General features: G+C 39.5%; 1 protein-coding gene across 1 annotated transcript; it reads right to left on the bottom strand.

Annotated features, from left to right (window-relative positions):
- Window positions 1-13,854: 13,854 nt before the first annotated feature.
- Window positions 13,855-21,628, bottom strand: serpinh1a (serpin peptidase inhibitor, clade H (heat shock protein 47), member 1a). Its single transcript, XM_036595369.1, has 5 exons — window positions 21,453-21,628; window positions 19,286-19,892; window positions 17,864-17,962; window positions 17,534-17,766; window positions 13,855-16,114 (listed from the first exon to the last, which is right to left on the bottom strand). Exons 2-5 carry the CDS (start codon window positions 19,860-19,862, stop codon window positions 15,812-15,814), a joined length of 1,212 nt encoding a protein of 403 aa, XP_036451262.1. The 5' UTR covers window positions 19,863-19,892; window positions 21,453-21,628; the 3' UTR covers window positions 13,855-15,811.
- Between the last annotated feature and the right edge of the window lie 3,385 nt (window positions 21,629-25,013).

Raw genomic sequence — 25,013 nt, 5'->3', positions numbered from 1 at the left:
CGAATTTTTCCGTTCCACCTTAAATGGTGCCTGAAGCGCCAGAATGTAACTGCTGTACCCTTTAAGGTGGAACAGGAAAATTCGAACAAGAAGCTGGTGAATGAACAGCTGACTTTCAGCCTTGTAAAAAATTGAACGTTTTTTATCATCGTCATTTCAATCTCCAGAAACAGAGAAGTAAAGAAGTAAAGTTTATCTCTCGGCTGTTAACATTAGCTAAAGTCATCTAAAGGCTAGCATTGTTCACATCTGTGTTGATTAGCTGATGTCGCTACCCTCCTATGATGTTTTTTCTCCTCTTTATGCAACACCGTGGGATCCTTTACCCACCCTGACGTGAAGAGCCGGTGGGCTTCTGTGCTTTTAAATGCTTTGAGAGACTCTCCAGAATAGGGAGAGGGGCTGTTATTGAGATAAATATAAATGTCAGGGTCACAGCCTGTTTTATTGACTTTGTCAAGGTAACGTTTTTTCTCTTCCAAAGTAAGGAGAGTAATTTTGGCCATCTTTCACCTCTAGTTAGCCAAAAATTTGGTCCCAAATATGGCGGCCACAACAGAAAAATCATGTGACTGAAACTCCAGGATATGACATACTGTTATCTATAAAAATGGTACTTTAAATGATTTTTAAAGATAACATGGAATTGCTTGAAGAGGACCTCTTGATCAGGCATAATGGTCAGATTTTGAGCAGGATATGATCTTCGGCTGACCTAGCTACACTTTCTGCTAAATTTCACAGGATAAATATCCGTTTATAAAGTGAACCATCACTTTGTGTTTTCTGTGCTGCCCAATTAGCTGGAGTGTGAATGTGGACTAACCCCCTGACCTCTCATTAGAAAATGCTCTGAATGCTTTGTTTCAGTGGGCTCGTCATAGTCAATAAGGTAACTAACCCCTAAAAAAAGCTGCATTCACCCTCACATACCTTCACTTCATCCAGCTTGTGAGAAAAGGCGCTGAGCAAAAAAGGAAAAAGTGCTCCTTTGTGGGAAGGAGTATATTTAGGAATGCCCCCAAAAATAGGCCAGCTGATGAGTCCCTTAAATTGGCGAGAGCGTGAGAAAATCTGTGAATGGAGACGTTTTATTACCTATTATGTAGAGTCACAGCTATTATTGAAACCCCCCACCAGCACCATCATCATCAGTGTGACATGACTATTGATGTAGACCATTCTAGATCATTCTACCGGATTGGTTCAAAGTCAGAGTTCAAAACCCATTTTGGATTTTTAACTGACTAAAATCCTTTTGCTTTGAGTGAACCAAGACCTATACATACACCAATCAGGCATAACATTATGACCAGCTCCTTGTTTCTACGCTCATTGTTCATTTTATCAGCTCCACTTACTATATAGGTTCACTTTGTAGTTCTACAGTTACAGACTGTAGTCCATCTGTTTCTCTGCATACTTTGTTAGCCCCCTTACACCCTCTTCTTCAGTGGTCAGGACCCCATGGACCCTCACAGAGCAGGTACTATTTGGGTGGTTGATCATTCTCAGCTCTGCAGTAACACTGACATGGTGGTGGTGTGTTAGTGTGTGTTGTGCTGGATCAGACACAGCAATTTGGCACTCCTACCTTGTCAGTCCCCCTTGTAGACGTAAAGTCAGAGACGATAGCTCATCTGCTGCTGCACAGTTGGTCTTGGTCATCTTTTAGCCCTTCATCAGTGGTCACAGGATGCTGCCCACAGGACACTGTTGGCTAGGATATTTTTGGTTGGTGGACTGTTCTCAGTCCAGCAGTGACACTGAGGTGTTTAAAAACTCCAGCAGCACTGCTGTGTCTGATCCACTCAGACCAGCACAACACACACTAACACACCACCACCACATCAGTGTTACTGCAGTGCTGAGAATGATCCACCACCCAAATAGTACCTGCTCTATGAGGGTCCATGGGGGTCCTGACCACTGAAGAACAGGGTAAAAGGGGGCTAACAAAGTATGCAGAGAAACAGATGGACTACAGTCTGTAACTGTAGAACTACAAAGTGCACCTATATAGTAAGTGGAGCTGATAAAATGGACAATGAGTGTAGAAACAAGGAGGTGGTCATAATGTTATGCCTGATTGGTGTATAATTATGTTTATGGTGTTAAAATGACTGATCATTCAATTCTATCACTACCAAAACAATCATAACAAAACATCACTAAAAGCTTTGGTAGTGACTGTTTCAATAGTGACAATTTTAGTTAATTTATGCAAAACTCAAAAAATGCTAACCGGTACATGACTAGCGAACACAACTTAGAACAGTTTTACACGCATAAAATCATAATATTAGATATTAAATCATAATAAATCTAAATTTTTTATTTCTTTTGAAAAGAAATCAAAAAGATTTTCTTTACAATTTAAATACACTGAAGTTGTTTCAACATAATACATTTTCTATACATGTGTTTAAAGCGTCACAGCAGAGAATTGATATACTTAGTGTTGGAAGCTTTTGTACAAGTGAAAGCATGCTTAAAGTTAAACAACAGTTACTTATCTATTCAAATAAACACATTATCTGGGGTTCTGAACATGAATCAACTAATCAAACATAGTAAATGACAACAAAACGCTTTAACATTACAAAGCATGCAGCCAGAATACATGACCTACTTTAAATCCCTATCCACTCAGATCATTTAGAGATGCTAACAGGTGCGTGCTTGTTGATAATTACTTCAAACGTGGGGTTAATGGCTAGAATTACTTGGAGAGGGGTTTCTAGAACACTTATTGTCCCAAATTCCACACAGACGTTTCCGTATGGGATACACCGAGGTGCATGAGAGCAAACTCAGACGACTGTGCTTTATATTCACTCTCAAACTCAATTCATCTTCTCATAACTCATGCTCCATTAGTTCTCTGAAGCTGAACAGAAGGAATTCGCTATGCCTGTTATCATCTCTGCAGCCTCCTTTAGGTCCAGATGTGAACAGAATGGTCATTTCCCTTACACAGCACCCGCTCTCAACTCAGGATGACTTCACCCTGGCTATAAGATGTCCACTCCCCCTTCTCAGGACTTTCAATGACCATTCCGTCCAAACCCGTGCAGTTCAGAAGAGCACTGACTCTCTCAGCATTGTGTTTTGTCTTTTCTACTCTTTCAATGACATTTATTAGAACTAAAAAGAGAGAGAAAGAACAACAAACTCTTCCGGTCATCACAGAAAGGCCGCCTGCGTATGGATGAGTGGACATGAAACTGTTAAAGATGGAGAACAAAGACATCTTGTTTGGAGAGAACCTCTTAAATCAGGCATGATGGTAGCAGATGCTGGGCTGGTTGTGACAATATCCTCTGATCTTAGGGGTTGACTTGCCCCCTTTTGAACTTTTAAATTTCTGAACTGTTGATTATTATTTGAAAACCTTATTTAGTTTGACGACAAAAGAAAATTTGAGTTTTCAAACCGGGAGGTTAATAAAATGATGAAAAGTTACAGAGAAAATGGGGCTCCTAACAACCACCTGGAAGACCTGGTAAACACCAAAACTGTCCCCATCAGATAAACAGCACTTAAAGTTTTCATCTTAGAGAGAGAGGAGAAAATCAAGCTCCACTCTTGATTCAGATCTAAAAACATCCACATCCATCCTTCCACTGTGAGAAGACAACTCAGCACTATGGGTCTGAAAGGATGTGTAGCTGTCAAGAAGCCCTTACTGAGAAAAGGAAATAGACAAGGACAAAGAAGCTGCCGGGGTTCTTAGAACAGTAGACTGACCACCCCAGAGTCCGGACCTCAACATCATTGAATGTGTTTGGGTTATTTGGATCGTGAGAAGCAGAAAATGCTAAACCAACTTCTAAGACTGAACTTTGTAGGTGTGAAAAAATATCCCTGCAGATTTCTCTGAGAAACTGAAAGCGAGTCTCCTGAAAAGAATGGAAGCTTTAATAAAGGCAAACGCTGCTTACTACATACTGAAAAATCTGATGTTTAGTTGCTGAGGCTGTTTTCTGTTAAATATATGTTTTCTACTTTTTTCCTGACTCTAAAAAATGAGTAAATTGAACTTAGAGGCCGTTTTGACTGAAAAGTAAATGAATGAAGGATGGTCTCTGACTTTTGCACAGTAGTGTATAACAAAATGGGAACATTCTGGCTCTTCCAGCATTGAAAATAAAGGTAAAAACACAAGAACTTAAAGGAGGGTGAAATACACTTGTCTTTGAACACAGTGGCGTTTCGTGGAGTCTCTGAGAAGGAAACATACTCCAGTAAAAGTAGAGAACTGCCTATTATGCAGTATTTGAAGCTGATTTTGTAAATTAGTGATTGAAACATATTAACTGGACGGACCAACCATCCATTTCAGCAAAAATCTGTAATTTTGGTCAGAATCCTACTGGACATCCCACGTAGTGACGTTAAATGTCAAAAGACTTGATATATTTAGTTGTTCATCTGTATAGTTTTCCATTAAATGTGTGTTTTCTGCGACACAGAAAAATGAACTTCTACTAACTTCTACACTCTTAAAAAGATGGTTCTTTAAGGGTTCTTTAGTAAAGGCAATGGTTCTATATAGAACCATGAACACTCAAAGAACCCTGTGCATGATTCAAGGGTTCTTTCCATTGTTAAATGGTTCTTCAGACTGATGGAGAATGTGCTGTAGAGGGTTCTATATTGAACCCTTATGAAAAGGGTTCTATATAGCACCAAAGAAGGTTCTTCTATTGTTAGGATGTCTAGCCTATAACGATAGTAGAACCCTTTTTGGCGCTACATAGAACCATATACAACACATTCTCCGTCAACCTGAAGGACCATTTCCCCATGCAAAGAACTCTTTAAGCATGCAAATCGTTCTTTGAGTGTTCATGGTTTTGTATAGAACCACTGTCTTTACTAAGGAACCCTTGAAAACCATCTTTTTTCTTTTTTTACTTAATGGCCTTTTTGACTGGAAATTAAATATATGAAGAGGGTGGTCTCAGAGTTTGCACTGTAAAAAGTCAAACAGGGCCGAAGTTGATTTGAAATGTTTTTGAGATTTGATGTAGTAAAATCGCTTTTGTTCGTTTACCCTAAACTGTTGCTTCGTATTGTTTCATTCAAATTATTTATCTGAGCTTGTTAATGCAGTACAAATACAAACGCTCTGGGCCACCACTGTCCGTTAAGAGTTTCTCACTGAAAGTGCGCACTGCTGTCCAGCTATCACCTACCAGTACTGACCTGAAATACGGTCAGAAGTCTGCTCAGAAAACCATCTGAAAGCAGACATTACATTCAATGTTGCATATATTTGCATGAGTTTTGCGCATAATGCTGAGGGCAAGGGCAGAACTACACCATCTGCTGGTTGCATTCAAATCTTTTTAAATTCCCAATCATTTCACCACAGGAAAACCATTATTAAAGGATTAAAATCACTTAAAGCTAGGACTTTTGTGAAACAGGCATTCCGATATTATGGAAGCATAGCAGCAATGAAATCAATATAAAAGCAGAATATTTTTGCAAAATTTGGTCAGACCAAAAGCGGTGGTCTCGGTCCGGATCAAACTGAACCATGGTTCGATTAGTTTGCAGTTTGCAAAAAACACTTTTTTGGGTGATTCGTGCTAGAGGGCGCTCCTGAGTGAGTCCAAAATGAATGGGTTAAGATGGAGCATTTGAGCAAAATCATGGTTTATAAATGCTTAAACATTTTTAATGTAAAAGGATACATTTATCCCTCAACACTGAATAGCATAAACATTTTAACACTGCTGAGCTTTTAAAGTCGAGTTATAGGAGTTTAAAACAGCGACTTATGTACGTTCATGACGTCAGTGAGCGCAAACAAGCAATAAGCAGCTCCGCTTGCCAATCAATCATCACTCTCTAGCAGTAATGCCAGCGTTCTGCTGCCCAAAAATCCGTTTGCTGTAGAAAAAAGGAAATATATAGGTAAGTTTTCTTATTTTTTTTAGTAAAATATATCCTTCTACTTTGTAAAATTAAAGGAAAGTTCTGGGCGAGTGATTAGAAACTATTTTAACTTTTCGTTTTTAGCCGTTTAGCTCCCATCCATTGAGGACTCGCTCGCAGGCGCCCCTTGCTGTTTTGCAGTCCTGTTTTTGATATAACGGGGGAAATAGGAAGTGGCCAGGCTCCTCATAAACTGCCTTTGGTCATATTTCGACTTTTTAACAACCTTGTAATTCAGAGGATTCAGTGATATTCGAGAGGGAAATGTTCATTGGACGAAACGCATTAGCTTTGGAACATTTCTGATTATCACAGAATGTGACAGAGGCAATTATTGAAAACTCTATTCATTCTTCTCATAGAGAAATTCTTATAATTGGTCCAAAACTCTGAATCAAGCGTTTTTTTGCAAACTGCAAACAAATCGAACCATGGTTCAGTTTGAACCGGACAGAGACCACCGCTCGGACAGTGGTCCGAGGCACCTTTCACACCTGCTGTTTTGGTTCGGACTGAACTGGAAGTCCGAAGGTAGGTGTGAAAGCACCCTAAGCTTCAGAGTCGTGTGGCTCAGCAAAAATATTCTGCTTTTATATCGAGTTCATTGAGACAGTTTTGAGTGGGCTTTACACATACAAGAAATATCAATGGAATATTATGATTAATACCTTTATTAGAGAAGTAAAAAATAAAAGATTTTTTTTTTTGCTTTTCAAAAACTTGTTATTTTCAAAGTTGCTACAGTTTTACAAAAATATATAGAGCATTTTGGAATCAAACTCATCATTTATTCTTCATCAGTACCAATTAAATTTGGACAAACACAGTAAATAAAGAGATATATAGACTCTGTCATCTACATGGATCCAGGCTTCATGAAACAAGCGTCCTTTTCCGAAGGGGCCAAATTTGTGAAGCTTACACCAGAGGCATTTTAATCACTCTCTTCTCTCCATACCACCAAGTATGAAGGCCCTATTCTTTCCGGGGGTCCCCCCTTTTCTCTCCCAGCCCTCTAGACAAACTCAAAAGTTTAGCTTTGAATATGTTAGCACTGTTAACAATGTGCAAAGTGGGCCTGCCAGGACCCAGAGGGACTGCTAATTAGCATTCTGCTCAGGCGTTTGGAATTGGCATGCCTGCCCAGAGTCTCCAGTGGATCAGACCAAAACGGGTAATCCTTTTTGTCACAGGCGGTCTCCATGTTAGGAGACGTGGTGATAATCACTTTTTCACTTTTCTTTCAGACGGATCAATGACTGACTCCCGCAAACGGTTCAAATATGGTGAAGATTGTGAATCCAGATTGAAGACTTGTTGATCAGTGTGAAAGATAATGACCAAAAATACAGTCATCCACACTTTGTTGTGGTGTTGTCATAGCAACAGAGCTTATTTAGAAACTTAAAATGGAATTCCACCCATTTTTGAAAAATTCTGCATAAATAAATGGTTGAGATGTAAACAAAGTCATTCAGAGAGGTTTGGTGTGAAATGCACCGTTCTAGAGAAATATAACGAGTCAGAATCGTTCACAGTGGTGATGATAGGAACCAGACGTCTCTAAAGCTCCCACACAGAAAGTTATTACGTAAAATGGTTATTAATGCGCTGCCTGGGCCTGAGACTTCGTTCCATGATCATTTTGAGATCGGCCTGCTGGCTTGATTAGATCGGCACCCCACTGACTATGTGCCACTGCTGGTCCACCCTAGGACCACTCAGATTTATGTCCTGCATACAAGCTCTAACTAGTTTTAAAGCTCAAAGAGATTTTAAAAGCACACAGACTTTTATTTTAGAAAACAAACTAAAACAAATATTACAAACAACTGAAAAACAAATGACTAGGCCTATAATAAAGTGAGGCAATAGAAAATGTTGCTGACACTGAAGGAAAGAAAAATCAGTAAATTGGACTGTGAGTGGAAAATGAGTGGAATTTTGGCTAGTACTTGGTGTACTCTAACCACTGGTGGGCACCGCCCAGAAAATGCTGAGCAAGACGCCGGTGGACCGCCAGCTTTGCCATCAGTGGGCCAACAGTGTCCCATTATCCTCTTGCTATCAAGATAGTTTTCTCAAAGTGGAGGGGGGCATGCAAACCGTCATAAGGCAAAACTTCTTTCTTTTGAGATTTACTACTATTTTACTACATTTTATCTACATTATACAACATATAAAAGAAGACACACGCAAGTTCACTGGTCATTTTTGATTGTAATTAAAATGGCTATATTTCCATTGTAGATTAATCATTTCACATCAAACCACTCTTTATGACTTACATCTCAATGAATAAAGAACTCAGACATTTTGACTAATGGTTGGAATGGTTGTCCTATAACAGGTGTTCCCAACCTCTTTGCAACCTACAGCCCACACAGCTGACCAGAAAGATGGTTTAACTGACCTAAACTTTTAAAACATAACAAAATGTAGCATGATCTGTGCAGCCTATTGAGGACCACAGGTTGAAAAGCACTGTTCTCTAAAGTTGAATTGAAGCAGAGTAACAGGTTCTACAGTATTATACAAAATAATAACACCAAATAAGCATTTAATGATTGGCACGTGTGCGCATCCCATAAAGCAAGCATATATCGGCCCGCTGGCTTGATAAGGTCGGCACCCCACCGCTGTTGTCCTGCACACAAGGTCTGACTAGTTTGTTATCGTCTTAAACAGATTTGAAATGCATGTAGCCTTTTATTTTGGAAAATAAACTAAAATAAATATTACAGAGAACTGATGACCAGGCCTAATATAAAAGGATTTGGTTGAAAATGTTGCTGCTGACCCTGCTAAATTATTTACTGAACTAATTTACAAAGGATAACGAAAGAAAGATATTAAGAAGAAATAAATAAACTGGACTGTGATGAAAAGTATTTTGTCTGTTTAGCTAGCAGTAGGCCAACGGGAACATACTGAGCAAAAAGCCAGTGGGCTGTCAGCTGTGCCGTCAGTGGGCCAACAGTGGCCTGCAGTCCTCTTGCTATCTGGGTCACGATGTTTGTAATCGATGTCTCAAGGAACCTGAACTGGTGTAAGAGAAATGCTAGTCAGAGCATCCAAGTTATAGCCTACACCAATTACTTATGCTAGAAAAAGGCATTTTATTTCAAGCTTTTAATTTCACACTTCACAAGTACAGGTATGAAACCACGAAGCGAAGCCATTTTTAACCAATGCTAAGATTACACTGCTCGTAGAATATGTTAGCGCCAAGCTAGCAGGGTTAGCACTGCGTTATGTTGTATTTTGGCGTCAGTTCTGGTTTAAATAAAGGTATTTTGAGCTCATAACAGCCATGTGAATAACATATTCTTTATTTGTTATGTCTCAGTATTTAAGCAAGTCTTTCTGTGAAGGCTTAAACCCAAAATCTGTCTTTTATTAGTGTAGTGTTAGCCTGTTAGCTAGCTGGTTAGTTTTCTGCTAACCTGCAGCCTCAACTAATGAGGGTAAAATAAAAATACCATATTTAAGTTTGTTAACTTAAGTGTTAACTTATTTACACAAAGAAAATCAACAAAACACGTCATTTGACTTGTGGTGGTAAAACATTTGCACACACCAAAGCCTGTAGTGTCCAAGTGAAGCATACAAACTGATGTCTTTTACATCTGATTTCAAGTCTATCACAGCAAAACTCGTGCTGGGACTTTAAGGCCTAATCCCATTTCACCCCTTGCCCCTTCCACTTAGCCCTTAGCCCTCTGTTTTGCGTGTTCACATCTAGGGTTAGGGTGTCCCAATTTTTGTTGAGAAAGAGGGGTAGGGCAAAGTGTTAGGGCTACACGCCCCTCCAAATGGAGTTTTTTCAGAGGCTCAATGCAGTTTTTTAATTTTTTTATTTGAGGGTCCCATTTCGTAGGGCAAGGTTTCAACCACTACCCCTTGTAACTCAGTTCCAAGGGGTTAGGCTGACACTCTAAAACAAGGGAGTAGGGGTAAAAAGAAGAAATGGGACTGGGCCTAAATAACAGATCCTGGCAAATCTGAGAGATTTGTACTTTCACAATCAGGACAGCAGTGCCACCATGTGGCAAAGACTGTGAACTGCAGTTAGAACAAGCCACAACGTGCTCATGTTTTCCAGTTGTGTATACTGTTCACATTTTTTGTGTCACTGTGTTTTATCAGTGAGGAGTAACTGGCATGTTTTCGGCACCAATACTTAACATTGCCGTATTTTCCTATGTATGTCTATATGTGATTTTATTCAGTTTTTCAAATCAATCAAAATGTATTTATCATATTAATTTATCATATAATTTCAGTCTTTTTGTCTCATTACTTTTTTTAAAGTAAACAAAATAAAATCGATATGAAGTTCAAATATGATTGTAAAGTACTCAAAATACAAAATACAAACCTTCATCACTTTAGATCAATCAGAACAAGTTTTGTGGCATTTTTCCTTATCATACTAAGTTTAGCTTTTGAACTAGTCTAAACTGGCGTACTGAGCATATCAGTTACTGAGAGTGTTATCTTGAGGACAGATTAAAAGGTATAACAAAAAATATAATGAACCAATGTAAAGCAGCAATAGAAGTAACAACATGATTTGAAAATCCAAATCGAGAAAGCACAACCTTGCACTCAGGGCTCTGTCTTCATGTGGTCAGCTGAATCTGACCACTTGAGGTCAAGTGAACATGATTAAATGATATGGCTGATATATAAGTGGTCTGTTTATACAACACAGTCTCTCTCTCTCTTCTTGCTAATGATGATAGAGGAGCAATTAAACTGCACAACTTCAGGAAATACAGCAGATGTTACTAACAAAGAGGACTAAGTCATGCCATTATAACATGTTTATTACACTGAATGCCTGGGTGCTTATGCTTAACATTGAGTAACAGATTCGACTGAGCTGCTGTAATAACGTTTTAAATGAACTTATATAATAATGTCATAATTATCTATTTAATTATCCATTACAAAAATACAAATAATACCAAAATCATAAATAATAAATATATCAGAGAGCAAATGATAAATTACCTTCCTCTCCAAAAACTAAAAATGGGGTAACCTGTAGGTTCACTCAGGATCAGCCCACTGAAAACCATTAAAACTATCATAGTAATTTACCCAAAGCCAGATGATCATGATGGTTACACAGGATGGAACCCAGAGGTCAGCAACATGTGGCTCTTTCACTGCCCCCTTGTGGCTCCACAGCAGAGTGATAATTTAGGGTGAAATGAAATAACCCTCTGCGGTGATCATTTGTGCTAAAATAATGTTTTGCAGTAGAACAATGTTTGGCTAAGCACTCAACCAGCTACCAGTTTAATAATGAAGTGCAACAGCAAGTTCAGAACTCACTACAGCAAATGTAGAAACGCAACAGCAAATTCACAAACGCAACTGCAGAACACAACGGCTACAGAGGAAAGTTTGTAAACGAACTTTAAGATAGCTTGACAAAGCTGTTGCTATGGAATCCCGCATGTTTGCTAAGGTTTTGCTAAGCTGTTGTTATGGTATTCCAGGTGGTTGCTATGGTTCTACTAAGCCTTTGCTATGTTATGCCAGGTGGTTGCTAAGGTCTTTCTAGACCATTGCTATGGAATCCCAGGCAGTTGCTAAAATGTTGCTGGGCCATTGCTATGGAATTCCAGGCGTTTGCTAAGGTGTTGCTAGGCCATTGCTATGGAATCCCAGGTGGTTGCTAAGGTGTTCCTAGACCTTCGCTATGGAATCCCAGGCAGTTGCTAAAATGTTGCTGGGCCATTGCTATGGAATTCCAGGCGTTTGCTAAGGTGTTGCTAGGCCATTGCTATGGAATCCCAGGTGGTTCCTAAGGTAATCCTAGACCTTCGCTATGGAATCCCAGGCAGTTGCTAAGGTGTTTTTAGACCACTGCTATGGAATCCCAGGTGGTTGCTAAGGTGTTTTAAGACCATTGCTATGGAATCCCAGGTGGTTGCTAAGGTGTTTCAAGACCATTGCTGTGGAATCCCAGGCAGTTGCTAAGGTGTTTTTAGACCACTGCTATGGAATCCCAGGTGGTTGCTAAGGTGTTTCAAGACCATTGCTATGGAATCCCAGGTGGTTCCTAAGGTGTTTCTATAGACCATTGCTATGGAATCCCAGGCAGTTGCTAAAGTGTTGCTAGGCCATCACTATGGTATCCCAAATGTTTGTTAAGATGTTAAGAGGTTCTGACTAGAATCCGTATGTAATGTCTATGTGTCCTTTGTGACATCATTTGTGGTAGTTAGATTGGAATATTCTCAACAGTCTGTGTTCATTTCCTATGAGAAAAAAAATGGCGTTTGAGCGAACGCTGTATGAGAGCTGTATGTGCGATCTGTCCCAAAAGCACAAGCACACTACTGCTGTATAGGCTCTACGATCCTACAAACTATAGTGGCTCTGTGACTCTATGACCTGTAAAAAGGGTACAAGAGGCATCTTAACTTTGTTAACCCAAAACGGAAGAATCTCTTTTTAGCATGGTAATGGAAGATGTATCACTAGCCTCATTGCTGGAAGTCAGGGCTGACTGTGTCTGACTGTGGTATTTTGTAATGAGATAACAAGCCATAACAGATCCAGCAAAGGCAGTAAAACATGTTTTTGAAACACTTTTTAAAATCTCATTTTAAAGCCAAAGTAACGTAACCAATGTATTTGAATGTATTGACTTGATTTCATTTGATTTGTTGCTGTAGTGACAAGTGAGAGTTAAACAGCTGAGATTTCCCGCTACATTATTATTTTCACGTCCTAAACTGTATACTAGCACACTAAATAGTGTGCAAAAAAGTAGAAGATACACTATTAGAAATGCACTCATTAGTGTAGTAGGTGAAGTACAGAAGTGTGTGGTTTTGGGACGCAGCATTAGATCAGCCAGTGAGGTGCGTTCCAACAGCTCCAATGCCTGACTGTAGCTTCACTGTGTTGCTCGTTAGCTGCTCAGTTCTATTTTGGTGCTAAATAGAACCCTTTTCAAAAAGGTTCTATACAGAACCATTTACAACACATTCTCCACCAGTCTGAAAAACCCATTCACAATGCAAAGAACCATTTAATCATGCAAAGGATTCTTTGAGTGTTCATGGTTCTATATAAAACCATTTTTTGCTAAAGAACCCTTGAAGAATTATCGTTTTAAAGTGTGTACGGTGTGTCTGTGTTGTGAGTTCTCTAAATGGCCCTGTCTTTGGCCATCTTGTACGTAATGATACCAAATTGTGTTCAGGACAGAAGTGATTCCAGTTCTCATCCACATACTGTTATAACCCTACTAAAATTAATTAACCCCACCACCATTAAGTGTTTCTGTTGGTTTCTGACAGTTTTTTTTAAAGTGTTTTGGCTTTTTTAATGGGCTGATATCACAGTGTAAAGGATGCTGGTGACTGATGGCAGATTCTAAATGCATTTGATGGATTCCTAATAGGATCTAAAGGTGTTCTACAGGCAACTAGTGGTCTCTCATGGTAGCCATTGAGCCAATTCCCCTTAAAAACCTTCAAGTTTTAATGCTAATGTCAGCTTGTCTGTGTGAGCTGAATTAACCACCTGGTTGTGGTTTGAGTGAGTTGATGGGAAGTTTAGGGGCACGTATCTACTGAAACGATTAGGGTGATTATTGACTTCTAGTGTTTGTTAGCATGTTAGCCTAGCAACTCCAGTTCTTAACTAAAGTAGCAAAACCTGGACACCAAACTTGTCTTGGCTGATTGACTGCATAAAAGGTAAGAGGAAATGCATGTAAATCACCAAACTGTAATGCATGTAAATCACCAAACTGTTTTTTAAGCAGTTGAGAAAAACTGCACACAGACAATGAACACATGCTAATTTCATAGAAACATTTGACAAAGTCAAGTGCCCTCAAAGGTTTGAATGGCACTACAATTCAATCAGAAATCAATGGGATTTTTTAGTGGTGCTGATTTTATTGGAAAAAGAGAAAAACAATTTCATACATCAACACTGACCAGACGTAACTCGGTGACACAAAACAGAGTTCAGCAAGTTCAGTCTAAGGCTAAGCCTCATTCTCACAGGCTGTGTAATGCACAGGAGCATTTTCAGTGCGGACTGGAACCAGGCCAGACTCGAGCGTGGATTTTTTGCTAGAGAGGAATGCTCTCCAGATTTTACACTACGTACACTTTGCAAAACACTTGTGGTAACTTTTTCAACTTCAAACATTAAAGATATTTCACGAACCCACAAATATTTCACAAGCAGAGCATTTGGCACGCAGTGTCGGTAACTCGGCAAGGCCATACAAAAACAAAAAGCAAAAACCCTGAGAGGAATGCTAGTAATGGATGCAAGGCCAACCCCTTGGACATCATACTTAATATAAGCATGCTATTCTTCTCTTAACCTGCCTGTAACACTCTGGTAAACTTTACGAAAGTTTAATGAAGACTTTCTTCCATGTTGCACTACTTTTTTTGAATAAAACACGTAATAGTGTACCACTGCAAACGTATACATTTACTGGCCACTTTATTGGAATCACCTACCTTATAGGTCCACTGTATAGGTGTACAATTAAAGACTATACCCATTCATTGACCCCCCTCTACCCCATTCATTATTGGTCAGCTTCTGACCACAGGATCACTGTCGACGAGATATTATTTGGAAACTGACCACTGATGAAGAGCTAGAGGATGGATAAAGTAAATTGTGCATCAGCGGATGGGCTACAGTGCCTAATCGTACAACCAGTATGGTGAAGCTACAGTTAGTGTTGGGAATGATGCAGTACAAAGTAAGGCATTATGGTACCACGTTACAATGGTAATGCAATGTAAGTTTCTTGTAATGTCATTACAGTTACTGAATTTATAGGAATTTTGCTACTTTCATTACATATTACAGTTTTAATGCTTCTAATGCAAGTAACTGTAAATTCTTGCAGTTACTTGCATTAGGTGTTAGAGTTTAGATTTAGTTCTAATCACCTTATAGTTACTCACTTCATAGGATTTTGTTACTTCTGTTACTCATGTCTCTAACAGAGCAATATAAATTGTGTGTTACACTTTTTAAGCATATGTTTCCTCTATGTAGATTATCCGTGGCTGTCTTCGTGTGTAATTTGTGTGTGATTGTGCAACCTGCAACAACTAACTGTGCAGCTTTGATTGTTAATGTGAGTGCCGGGAACTGTTAGAGAGCAATCTGTCGAAGCATCTAATCATGCTAATATGAAACTGATAGATAAAGACCCCCATGCTGTGATTAGCTATTTCTTTCCAAATAAAATACTGATAAGAACTACTGGGTGTTCCCTTTGCAGTTGGTACAGATGTGTTTGGGTTTTAGGGGCTCAGTTAGAAATAAAGTAACATGATCACAAGGACATAATAAATAATCTCATTATCGTTTAAGAGAAGTAATGAGTAATTTGTAATGGATTACTTGTTTTGAGTAACTAGCCCAACACTGGCTACAATGGACGGGTTTCTAATACAGTGGCCAGTGAGTGTACGTATGTGAGACAGGACAGTGCACCTATACATCAGTCCACAGATTGTATGGAATGTCCTCTTGAGGTATCAGGCAAACTATTCACTCTCTTGCTCCTCTGTTAAAGGAATAAATCAGTGAAAAATGCCATGCAATGCCAACAATGATTGAAAGCACATAACCCCCAACAAGAATTATGCCAGTTTCTTAATGCTAATTCGGTGGATACTCACTTCCAGTCATTGCTAGCCATGTTAGCATGTTTGATTGAGCTATTCCTTTAATTCAGTCAAAAATTAACAAAATTCTCTCACTCACCCACACTCATGCATACACACCAGACACACACAGGCCAGCTATCAGATTCAAACATACGTTTAAGTTAGCGCATGGTTTATAATTCATCTCTCATCTTGTCTCCCTTTGGCCGGACCAGCCTGCCAATGAAGAGGATGGAGTTGGTCTTCTTGTCTTTCACCAGGAAGATGAAGGGATGGTCAGCGTAAAAGAGTTTGGGGTTCTTCAGCTTGTCAGTGCCAAAGATGCTGGTGTCCGGAGGGTTGCCATCTGTGTCCCACTCGAGAGCGGAGGCATGGAACAGGTTGGACAGGTAGAGGTCCTTCTTTCCTGAGATGTTGGACAGGTCAGCCTTAGCCTTGTCCACAGCCTCAGTCAGTCCAAGCTGGCCGAGATGTTTCTAGAAAAGAGATGTTAAGCCTTGCCAGTAAGTTCAGTGGAAAAACAAGGATATGCTGTGTTATTGATGCAAAACATGGCTCTAAGGCTGGCTTTACATTGTGAAACTTTCTTGCAACTGTAGTTGTTTGAAACCCACATGAAACTATATTGCACTTGAGCTGCATTATGTAAAGTGTCCTGGAGCTCATTTTAAACTCAGCCACAACTGCTGCAAGAGTCTCAACTTCATAGAACAAGTTTTATGAAACAGCCAATAACAATAACAATAACGCATCGCAATAACAATAACAATAACAATAACGCATTGATTGAGTGGTTGAAAATGAGGCCTACCCCCAGTTGACTCATGATTGGAAGTTTTTCATATTGTCAGTTTCCTGAGCCATGACAACAGAAATGAGGCTTCTTCGGCAGCATTTATTCTTCTTTAGCCTGCTGTTACCACAATCTACATAGCTAGATTAATTTTCGCCTCTCTTGACACCCCCCTAATTTTACAACATACAACTAGTTGCATGACAGTTTCATTGTGTAAAGCCAGCCTTATGAAGCATCTGAAGCGATTTGGCACCCCCTTCTGGAGACTTTTTAGGTTCCTAAACCTGAGTGAGAGAGTGAGTAACAAGCTGGTTCTATGAGCTGTCTTTGAATTATTGTTCCAAAGTTTTTCAGTCAAATTTTAAAATATATAAAAATAAAAAAATATAATTAAAAATGTTGTCTCGAAACTTGATTACAGTAGAAGCTACTAGGCAAGTGCAGAACTTATTTTGAGTGTTTTGGTGTGAAATGCTATGTTCTAGAGAAACTTACCAGTCAGAATTGTTCACAGTGGTGGTGATAGGAACCAGATGTCTGAAATGTTTAATGGCACTAAAAGCTACCTTACATGAAAGTTATGACACAAAATGATTGTAAATATTCTGCCTGATATCTGAGAATCTCTTTTACTTAGATTTGCAATAAATTGTTGGCCTAAAATTTTAATGAATTCATGGTGGAGAGGTACATTCAGGGTGTTATAAGGCAAAATAGCCCCCAAAGAAAAGCACTATTTCAATATCATTAGCATCACGTATAAAAACTCAGAAGACACGTGTTGATTCACTGTGTTGTTTGAATAGTAAGTAAAATGGTAATATTTGCAGTAGCGACCCCTGGTTCCTATCATCACCACTGTAGAGAAATTTGAGTTAGTAAGTTTCTTTACAACAAATTATCTCACATCAAACCCCTCTGAATGGCAATCTCAACCACTGAATTCTACAGAAATTTTGAAAAATTGGTGGAATTCCCCTTTAGGATGTGGACATGTAATGAAACATGAGGTTTTGAGAATTTTATCTCAAATTTAATTTTTATTTTATTAACTTTTACATTATGTCACTCGTTCCAAAATGATTTAATGTTTTCTTACCTGGAGGTTGTGGCTGACCTCCATGCTGACCTTCGGTAAAGACACTGCAACAGCCTTCTGCTCCAGCTTGCTCAGCCAGGTGTCCACCTGCTTGCGAGTCAGCAGTTTCTCCACTCTCTCCAGAGGCTCGACATGGTAGGTCATGATGAACACCACAGACGACATCTTATGGGCCAGAGGCATCTCCAGTACGAAGAGGTTGTTGGCTTTGTCCTCATAAATACCATAAATACCTTCAGGAGACAAGTTCAGATAAATTATTATTTGTGGGACTCTAAAAGAACAACAAAGTGAAGGTCATCGCTGCTTCTTCATGCATGTTTTGTTTACCTGTGCGATGCATCATGGGTACTGACACTGTGTATGAGCGATGCACAAGGAAGCCACGGTTGTCGACCATCTTATGATGAAACTGCTCGTCCCAGTGCGCTGTTAAGAGAACATATAAGGGAATGTTTCAATGTGAAAAGGAGACAATGCTAACATACTGCTCAGCATAAAATAATATGTTCATTAAGAATAGAACTACAGCACAAGTTGATTAATAAATATCCACCTACTATACCACTTGAATTATACTATACCACTTGTACATAAATCAATGCACTACACCCATTTCCATGGTTATACAACACCAATGTTCATGGTTATGCTACACCTATTTCCATGGTTATGCTACATCCATTTCCATGGCTATGCTACATCCATTTCCATGGCTATGCTACATCCATTTCCATGGCTGTGCTACATCCATTTCCATGGCTATGCTACATCCATTTCCATGGCTGTGCTACATCCATTTCCATGGTTATGCTACATCCATTTCCATGGATATGCTACATCCATTTCCATGGCTATGCTACATCCATTTCCATGGCTGTGCTACATCCATTTCCATGGATATGCTACATCCATTTCCATGGTTATACAACACCAATGTTCATGGTTATGCTACACCTATTTCCATGGTTATGCTACATCCATTTCCATGGATATGCTACATCCATTTCCATGGCTATGCTACATCCATTTCCATGGCTGTGCTACATCCATTTCCATGGCTATGCTACATCCATTTCCATGGATATGTTACATCCATTTCCATGGTTATGCTACATCCATTTCCATGGTTATGCTACACCCATTTCCATGGTTATGCTACACTCATTTCCATGGTTATGCTACATCCATTTCCATGGTTATGCTACACTCATTTCCATGGTTATGCTACACCCATTTCCATGGTTATGCTACACCCATTTCCATGGTTATGCTACATCCATTTCCATGGTTATGCTACACTCATTTCCATGGTTATGCTACACCCATTTCCATGGTTATGCTACACTCATTTCCATAGTTATGCTAAACTATTTCCATGATTATCATAGACCCATTTCTATTGTTATGATACACCCGTTTCCCTTGCTATGTTACATCCATTTCCATGGGTACACTTTGGCCATTTGCATGGCTATTCTAAGCACATTTCCATGATTATATTACATCCATTTGCTTGGTTATGTTGCATTTCCATGGTTATGCTACATCCATTGCCATGCCACTGTTGGTACATCGACCCATTCCATAGATATGTTATGAGTACTGTCAGAAGACACAGCTCATTACTAGCTAAATGTTCTTATGGTGGAAATAAAAAAGCAAAAAAAAAAAAAATTTTCTGAAACCAAAACTATGCTCTTGTGTATAGCATCACTTTTGACTCATTCAGTACAAATAAACCCAGCTTACGTTTGTAGAACATCGCATTGATGATCATGGCTCCATCAGTCTTCTCCACGTCTTTGGTAATCTCAGGCAACTTGCCACTGGTGGACTTGGATGCCCACTCGTTGATGGCATTGACTGCGCTTCGCTTGTCCCTGAAGTTGATCTTGGCGTGCTCGTATTTGTAATGCTTCTTGCTGTTCTTCACAAAGTCGTCAGCAAAGTTGACGGAGCTGGGACCATACAGGCGGTTGCTGATCTTCCAGGTGACGTTGCGGGCCGTGGAGTTGCTGACCTCAGTCAGGATCTCAGCCAGGCTGGAGTGGAGGTGTTCATCCTTCACTTTATTGCCACCGAGCACTGTTTTCACCTGGGAGGCGGTGGTGGACTTTCCTCCAAGAGCTACCAGGCCCAGGGAGGAGGCCACCACCACTGGGGAGATCAAGATGTTCTCCATATCCTTCTCTTTGGCCATGCTGTGGTACAGATCAAAGGCCAGGTTGGTGCTGCTGTCCACCAAGATGTTGGCATGGCTGCTGAGGGTTTTATCTGCTCTAACGCTGGCTAGTAGGCACAGCGCCACCAGGCTTTTAACCCACATGGTTTTAGAGATGATTTCAGAGATTCTACCCTGGAAGGAACACAGCAGAAACACTGTTAACCCATTAAACTGCAAGTGCATCTGCAATTCCTCGCTCTTGTAAGTGCATAGCTTATGTACCAGCTTCATAGAACTTACTGAACTACTTGCATTCACTGATTAGTAAATCTTGATTAAACATGCTAATGTTGCTGAAAATGAATGGAAGCCAGCACAGTCATTTGTGAAATGCTTAATGGTGGCTGTTCATTTTTATTTATTGCTAGATTTTGGCTGAATGGGATCGATTGATAACCTGCCTGGAGTAGAAGAGGTTAAATCTACTGCGCACAGTCTTTTTTCAGATATGAACACTGAAGTTTGGAAGATATTTTTGTCCCACTACATCTTTTCTTTCCTGACCACTGAGGCTGAACTGAGGCTGGCTATACCCACAGTCATGTAATTACAGGCTTGCTAAGCTAATCTTGAGAGCCCATGAGCACATCAAGGGAGACAACTTATATAACTGCCACGTCAGCACCTATAACTTAAGACGAAGCTAAAACAGATGGACTACACTTTTTTTTACACACTTCTTTCATTTATATACGTGAGACTTATAGGCTTACATATTTGCAGATGCACATTTTCTACAAGATAACTGTGCATGCTAAGGATGCTATAAGCTAGCCTGTTGTCCAGAAACACCACTGTAGCTTTTGCAGATCACACTTTTCATGCATTTTTCTTTCTCCGTCTACTCTCTAATTAAAAGAGTAATAACCTTACGTGACTTTTACGTCGTTGGTTCAGAAAACTGAAGATGACAGTCTCTTTATACAGTACTCTACTATATTTGTCCACAGATAACTCATCCAGAGATTTCATTGGATAGATCATGGTTATGATGGTTGCATCTCAGGTCCAATCAGAACTGCCAGAGTGGCAGGAAATCCAGCCTTTAGTTCTGGAATTAGGCTGGTGGACATCCCACTCATACTTTGCACGAATAGAAAGAAAATAGAAGCATGCAAAAGACAGACACTCATAACGTGAGACAAGTACAAGCGTGCACAGAACAATCAAACAGTCAGCAGCACTGATTCCACTTTTGGAGTGTTCACTTGTGTCCTGATGAACTTATGAGGGTGCTGATTCAACAAAGTATGCATTAATGCAACAGTTTTTGCTGTGCGCATGAGCAGACAGGCTGTTGCTTGGGTGGGACCGTCCAGTCAAAGTGAATGCAGTCTTTTAGAGAGTTTTACAAAGTTTTGCAAGGAAATCTGTAAGGATGTTTCCCAAAGTTCAGTCTTCAAAACTGCAAATGAACTTGAGTTGCTGCAACTGAACATTAATATTCAGCTCTTAACATTCTCCACAAGTTCCTTCAAGCCTAAATATATATGCCCAAAATGCTGTTAACTTCTTTCAGGCGTGGTTTTGATGGTGCTACAAGTTTGAGACGGTGCTGTGCTTCATCTTTTGATCAGTTCAATTCGTTATTCTGCTTTCTAGCCTACATGCAGAACTGTTTTAAGCAGACTCTCGAAAGCTTTGCATTGTTGGCCTCTGCTACATGTTACAGAAAGTATAACCTTTGCTTACCTTCCAGATGTCTTTCAGCTTTCCACTGTGTCTCTGACGTGTCGGCCTTCACAGAGTCAAATCCGTCTGGTTGGCTTTATAACAGAGAAAGGAACCTTCTGGAAGCTGGGAAAGCTCTATTAAAATGAGGAACTCTGATTGCACTCTCAGAGCGGACAGAGACCTCCCCCTGTTCTCCAGTTACGACCGCCATAGTTGCTGCTGTGGAAAATGTGTTCACTCCTCCAGGTCCTAAAGCCATGAGAAACAGATACAGATCAGTCCTTTGGGTATAGAAGGGCCTTATATTACATACGTTCAAACTTTACTTGATGAGTTGGCTGAGCTGGACATGAATTTGGGTTTAGATGGTGATATCAATGGTGATTTACCATTGAAAAGCCTTTTTTAGTCCATGACCCTAAATGGCAATGCATCGAAGACATAACAACACAGTTCAAATGATGCACAGCCAGTCTGGCCCGGACGAAAGAAAAGCTTGTCAAATGAAGTTTATTGAACATTTTAGTGTGTTTCTCAGATTGGTATCACGGAAACGCCTGATTGATGTTCGAAGTGGATGCATTTCTACTGAATGCATGCTTCAAAAAAACAGGAATGCATGTAGGATATGTTCAGGATTAAAATCTCTCTCCTCCCTCTCTTCCCTCTTCTCACCCCTCCTTTCTTCCTCCACTGCCACGTCTGTAATGGGCCGTGCTAGAGCCTCTAGGCCGGTAGCGGGGGTTGCAGGGGATCCACCATGGGGGACGTGTTTAACTCTCTGTTCTGTCCCATCCTGCCTCTGCTGATTTAATCTCAAGACACCTTTTGCTGCTGAGATTTCCTGTAGGCTTTAGCCTTTTTTGGTCTGTCTGTATTCAGTACTCCTATGAAAATGCAATATACTGTATTATAGTTTATAAAATATCAATAGGACATACAGTCACACTTCAAAAAGATGGTTTTCCAAAGGTTCCTTACTACCATGAACACTCAAAGAACACTTTGCATGATTAAAGTGTTCTTTGCGTTGTGAAATGGTTCTTCAGATTGATGCACAATGTGTTATACGTGGTCTACCTTTTTGAAAATGGTTCTAAATAGCACCAAAAACTGTTCTGCTATTGTTACAAACTTGACATCGTAACAAAAGAAGAGCCCTTTTTGGTGCTACACAGAACCATTTTCAAAAAGGTTCTGTCTAGCACCATCTTCAGCACATTCTCCCACAATATGAAGAACGATTTCATGATGCAAAGAACCATTTAATCATGCAAATGGTTCTTTGAGTGTTCATGGTTCTATATAGAACCATTTTCTTTACAAAAGAACTCCTGAAGAACCATCATTTTAGGTATGTACTGTGCAAAAGTCATTTATCTAATTTTTCAGTGTCAGGAATAAAAGATAAAACATATTTAGCAGAAAATAACACAGAAGCCTCAACAACTAAATATAACACCAATTTTTTCAGTATTTACTGTGTCCAGCGTCCATCGTCCATTCTTTGTTTGTCAAAGAAATCTGCAGGGATGTTTTCCAAAGTTCAGTCTTAGAAGTTGGTTGCATTTTCTGCTTTTGTGGTCCAAATAATCCCAAACACATTCAGTGATGATGACGTTTGTCATCTAAAAAATGGATAACTTGCACTTGAGTGGAAATTAAACGCAGGATACGTAACTGTATCTTGTGGTGTATTTTCAAAATATTCATTTTTTGCTTGGAGATAGTCGTCTATAGATTATCTACATAAGCTTTATCATAGCTATTAACAAACTATTTGGTGAAATGAAGTTGATTCTCCACAGCTTTAGGATTGAGCTTAAGATTAGGACCAGTGTTAGGACCAGCACTAGTGTTAAGGTAACTTTTTGTGTTGAGGTTAAGCAAAGCTAAAGTTATGTATTATATTTAAGGGTTAGAAAAAGTCAAGGTGATGTTCAGTATTTAGTTCAGTGTAATATAAGACACTGAACTAAATACCTCCAAGCACCTCCAAAGCAATCCAAAAGGATTGTTACCTCTTTTACTACTGCATTAGCTTTATGCTTCTACTTTCCCAGATTTTGTCTGTGCTGTTAACTTTTCTCTATTCTGTTTGGTCTTTTGATTCTGCTTGCAAGATTTTCTCAATTCTTTAAACCGTTTTCAGTACTTTTTAGTGAAGCTTCAGCAGCAGAAAACAAGGAGTTGCTTTATTACTTCAGCTCAGGCCTTGCACGAACGTATTTTGGTAACAAAAAAGGTCAGTGTTCACAATAGACAGATCTGTGTCATCTCTGTTGAAACTGGATCACGTTACACACATTAAAAGGCCCAACCTTCCCTCCATCCCCCTCCCAGGGTCCACTCACAACATTTTGTGCTGTTTAACTTTTTTTTTATTTATTTATTTACCAAAAACAGATTTAGTTCATTTATATATGAGCATTCTCCAACCTCTCTTTATTCCTTAGATTTAAACAAGCTGTTTCGGTTAAGACTGGTATATGTAAATGAGCTCTGCTCTGATTGGCTGCCCTGTATTGTGTCTCATTCAAAAAGTAGTCCGGGCTGAAACACTCCTAATAACTTTAGCATGTTAGTGCGGAGCTGCTGAATAGGTGGATATGCGTTATTGTATGTAGGTGGATATATAGTGTTGTTTTTTGTGACATCACAAAGATAATGCATTCAAAACAAGCTGTTTTTGCAGCTGTTTGGGGATTGAACGGCATGTTTTGAAAGTTTAACAATGTTTACATACTACATCAAACTCTTTTATTTCCAAAAAAATTAGATTTACCATGGTATGGGCCCTTTAAGTCTTCGACCGAGCAAATCAAACGCCTCCATCTAAATCTTGTAAGACCTTTAATGTTTTCAGAAGCTGCCATGCTGGCAGCGCAGCACCTTCTGAAGTCAAGGTCTTTAAAAACGCAGCCTATGGCTACAACATTCCTCACCGCTCAGAGAAAAGGAATGCGGCTTGGTTCAGTTTTGTTGGCTTTGTGTGCAGCTGTGCTTTCCTGCTCATTGTATTTATTAAAGCACTGTGCACATGTACTCTACAGTTATCTAACTCACATTCACTGCTACTGATTAACCATGGAAAATAACAGGCAGACAGTGAAGGCACCACACACGCTTTTCTAATTGTGCAGGCGTTCATTCTCAGACCTGCCTGTCTGTTGGTGGGAAAAGTAAAGTTCAGGCCAAAATTGGGTTACTGGGTTAGACTCCATTTAATGATTCATTAAAGCTGAAGCCACATTCCTTTCCGTGTTATGAATAGATTAAAAGACTAAAAAGTAACACTTTACCAAAGACCTCATTCCTAAAACATGACAATGAAACATACAGATTCTGATTTCTTTACAGTGGTGCTGATAGGAACCAGGGGTCACAGTGTCTGCAACACAAATATAGCCATTTTATTTACTATCCAAAACCACAAGTGAACCTACCTGTGTTGTCTGAGGTTTTAGATGTAATGTTGATGATAGCAAAATAGTATTAAATCTGAAATTTCAGGGATATTTTGTTCCTTTCCACCATGAATGCATTGTTAAAAAATACATTTAAGACCAAAATCTTATC

The sequence above is a fragment of the Colossoma macropomum genome, unplaced genomic scaffold, assembly GCF_904425465.1.
Source record: "Colossoma macropomum unplaced genomic scaffold, Colossoma_macropomum, whole genome shotgun sequence".
Classification (NCBI taxonomy): Eukaryota; Metazoa; Chordata; class Actinopteri; order Characiformes; family Serrasalmidae; genus Colossoma; species Colossoma macropomum.
This window is presented reverse-complemented; position numbering and strand designations above follow the sequence as displayed.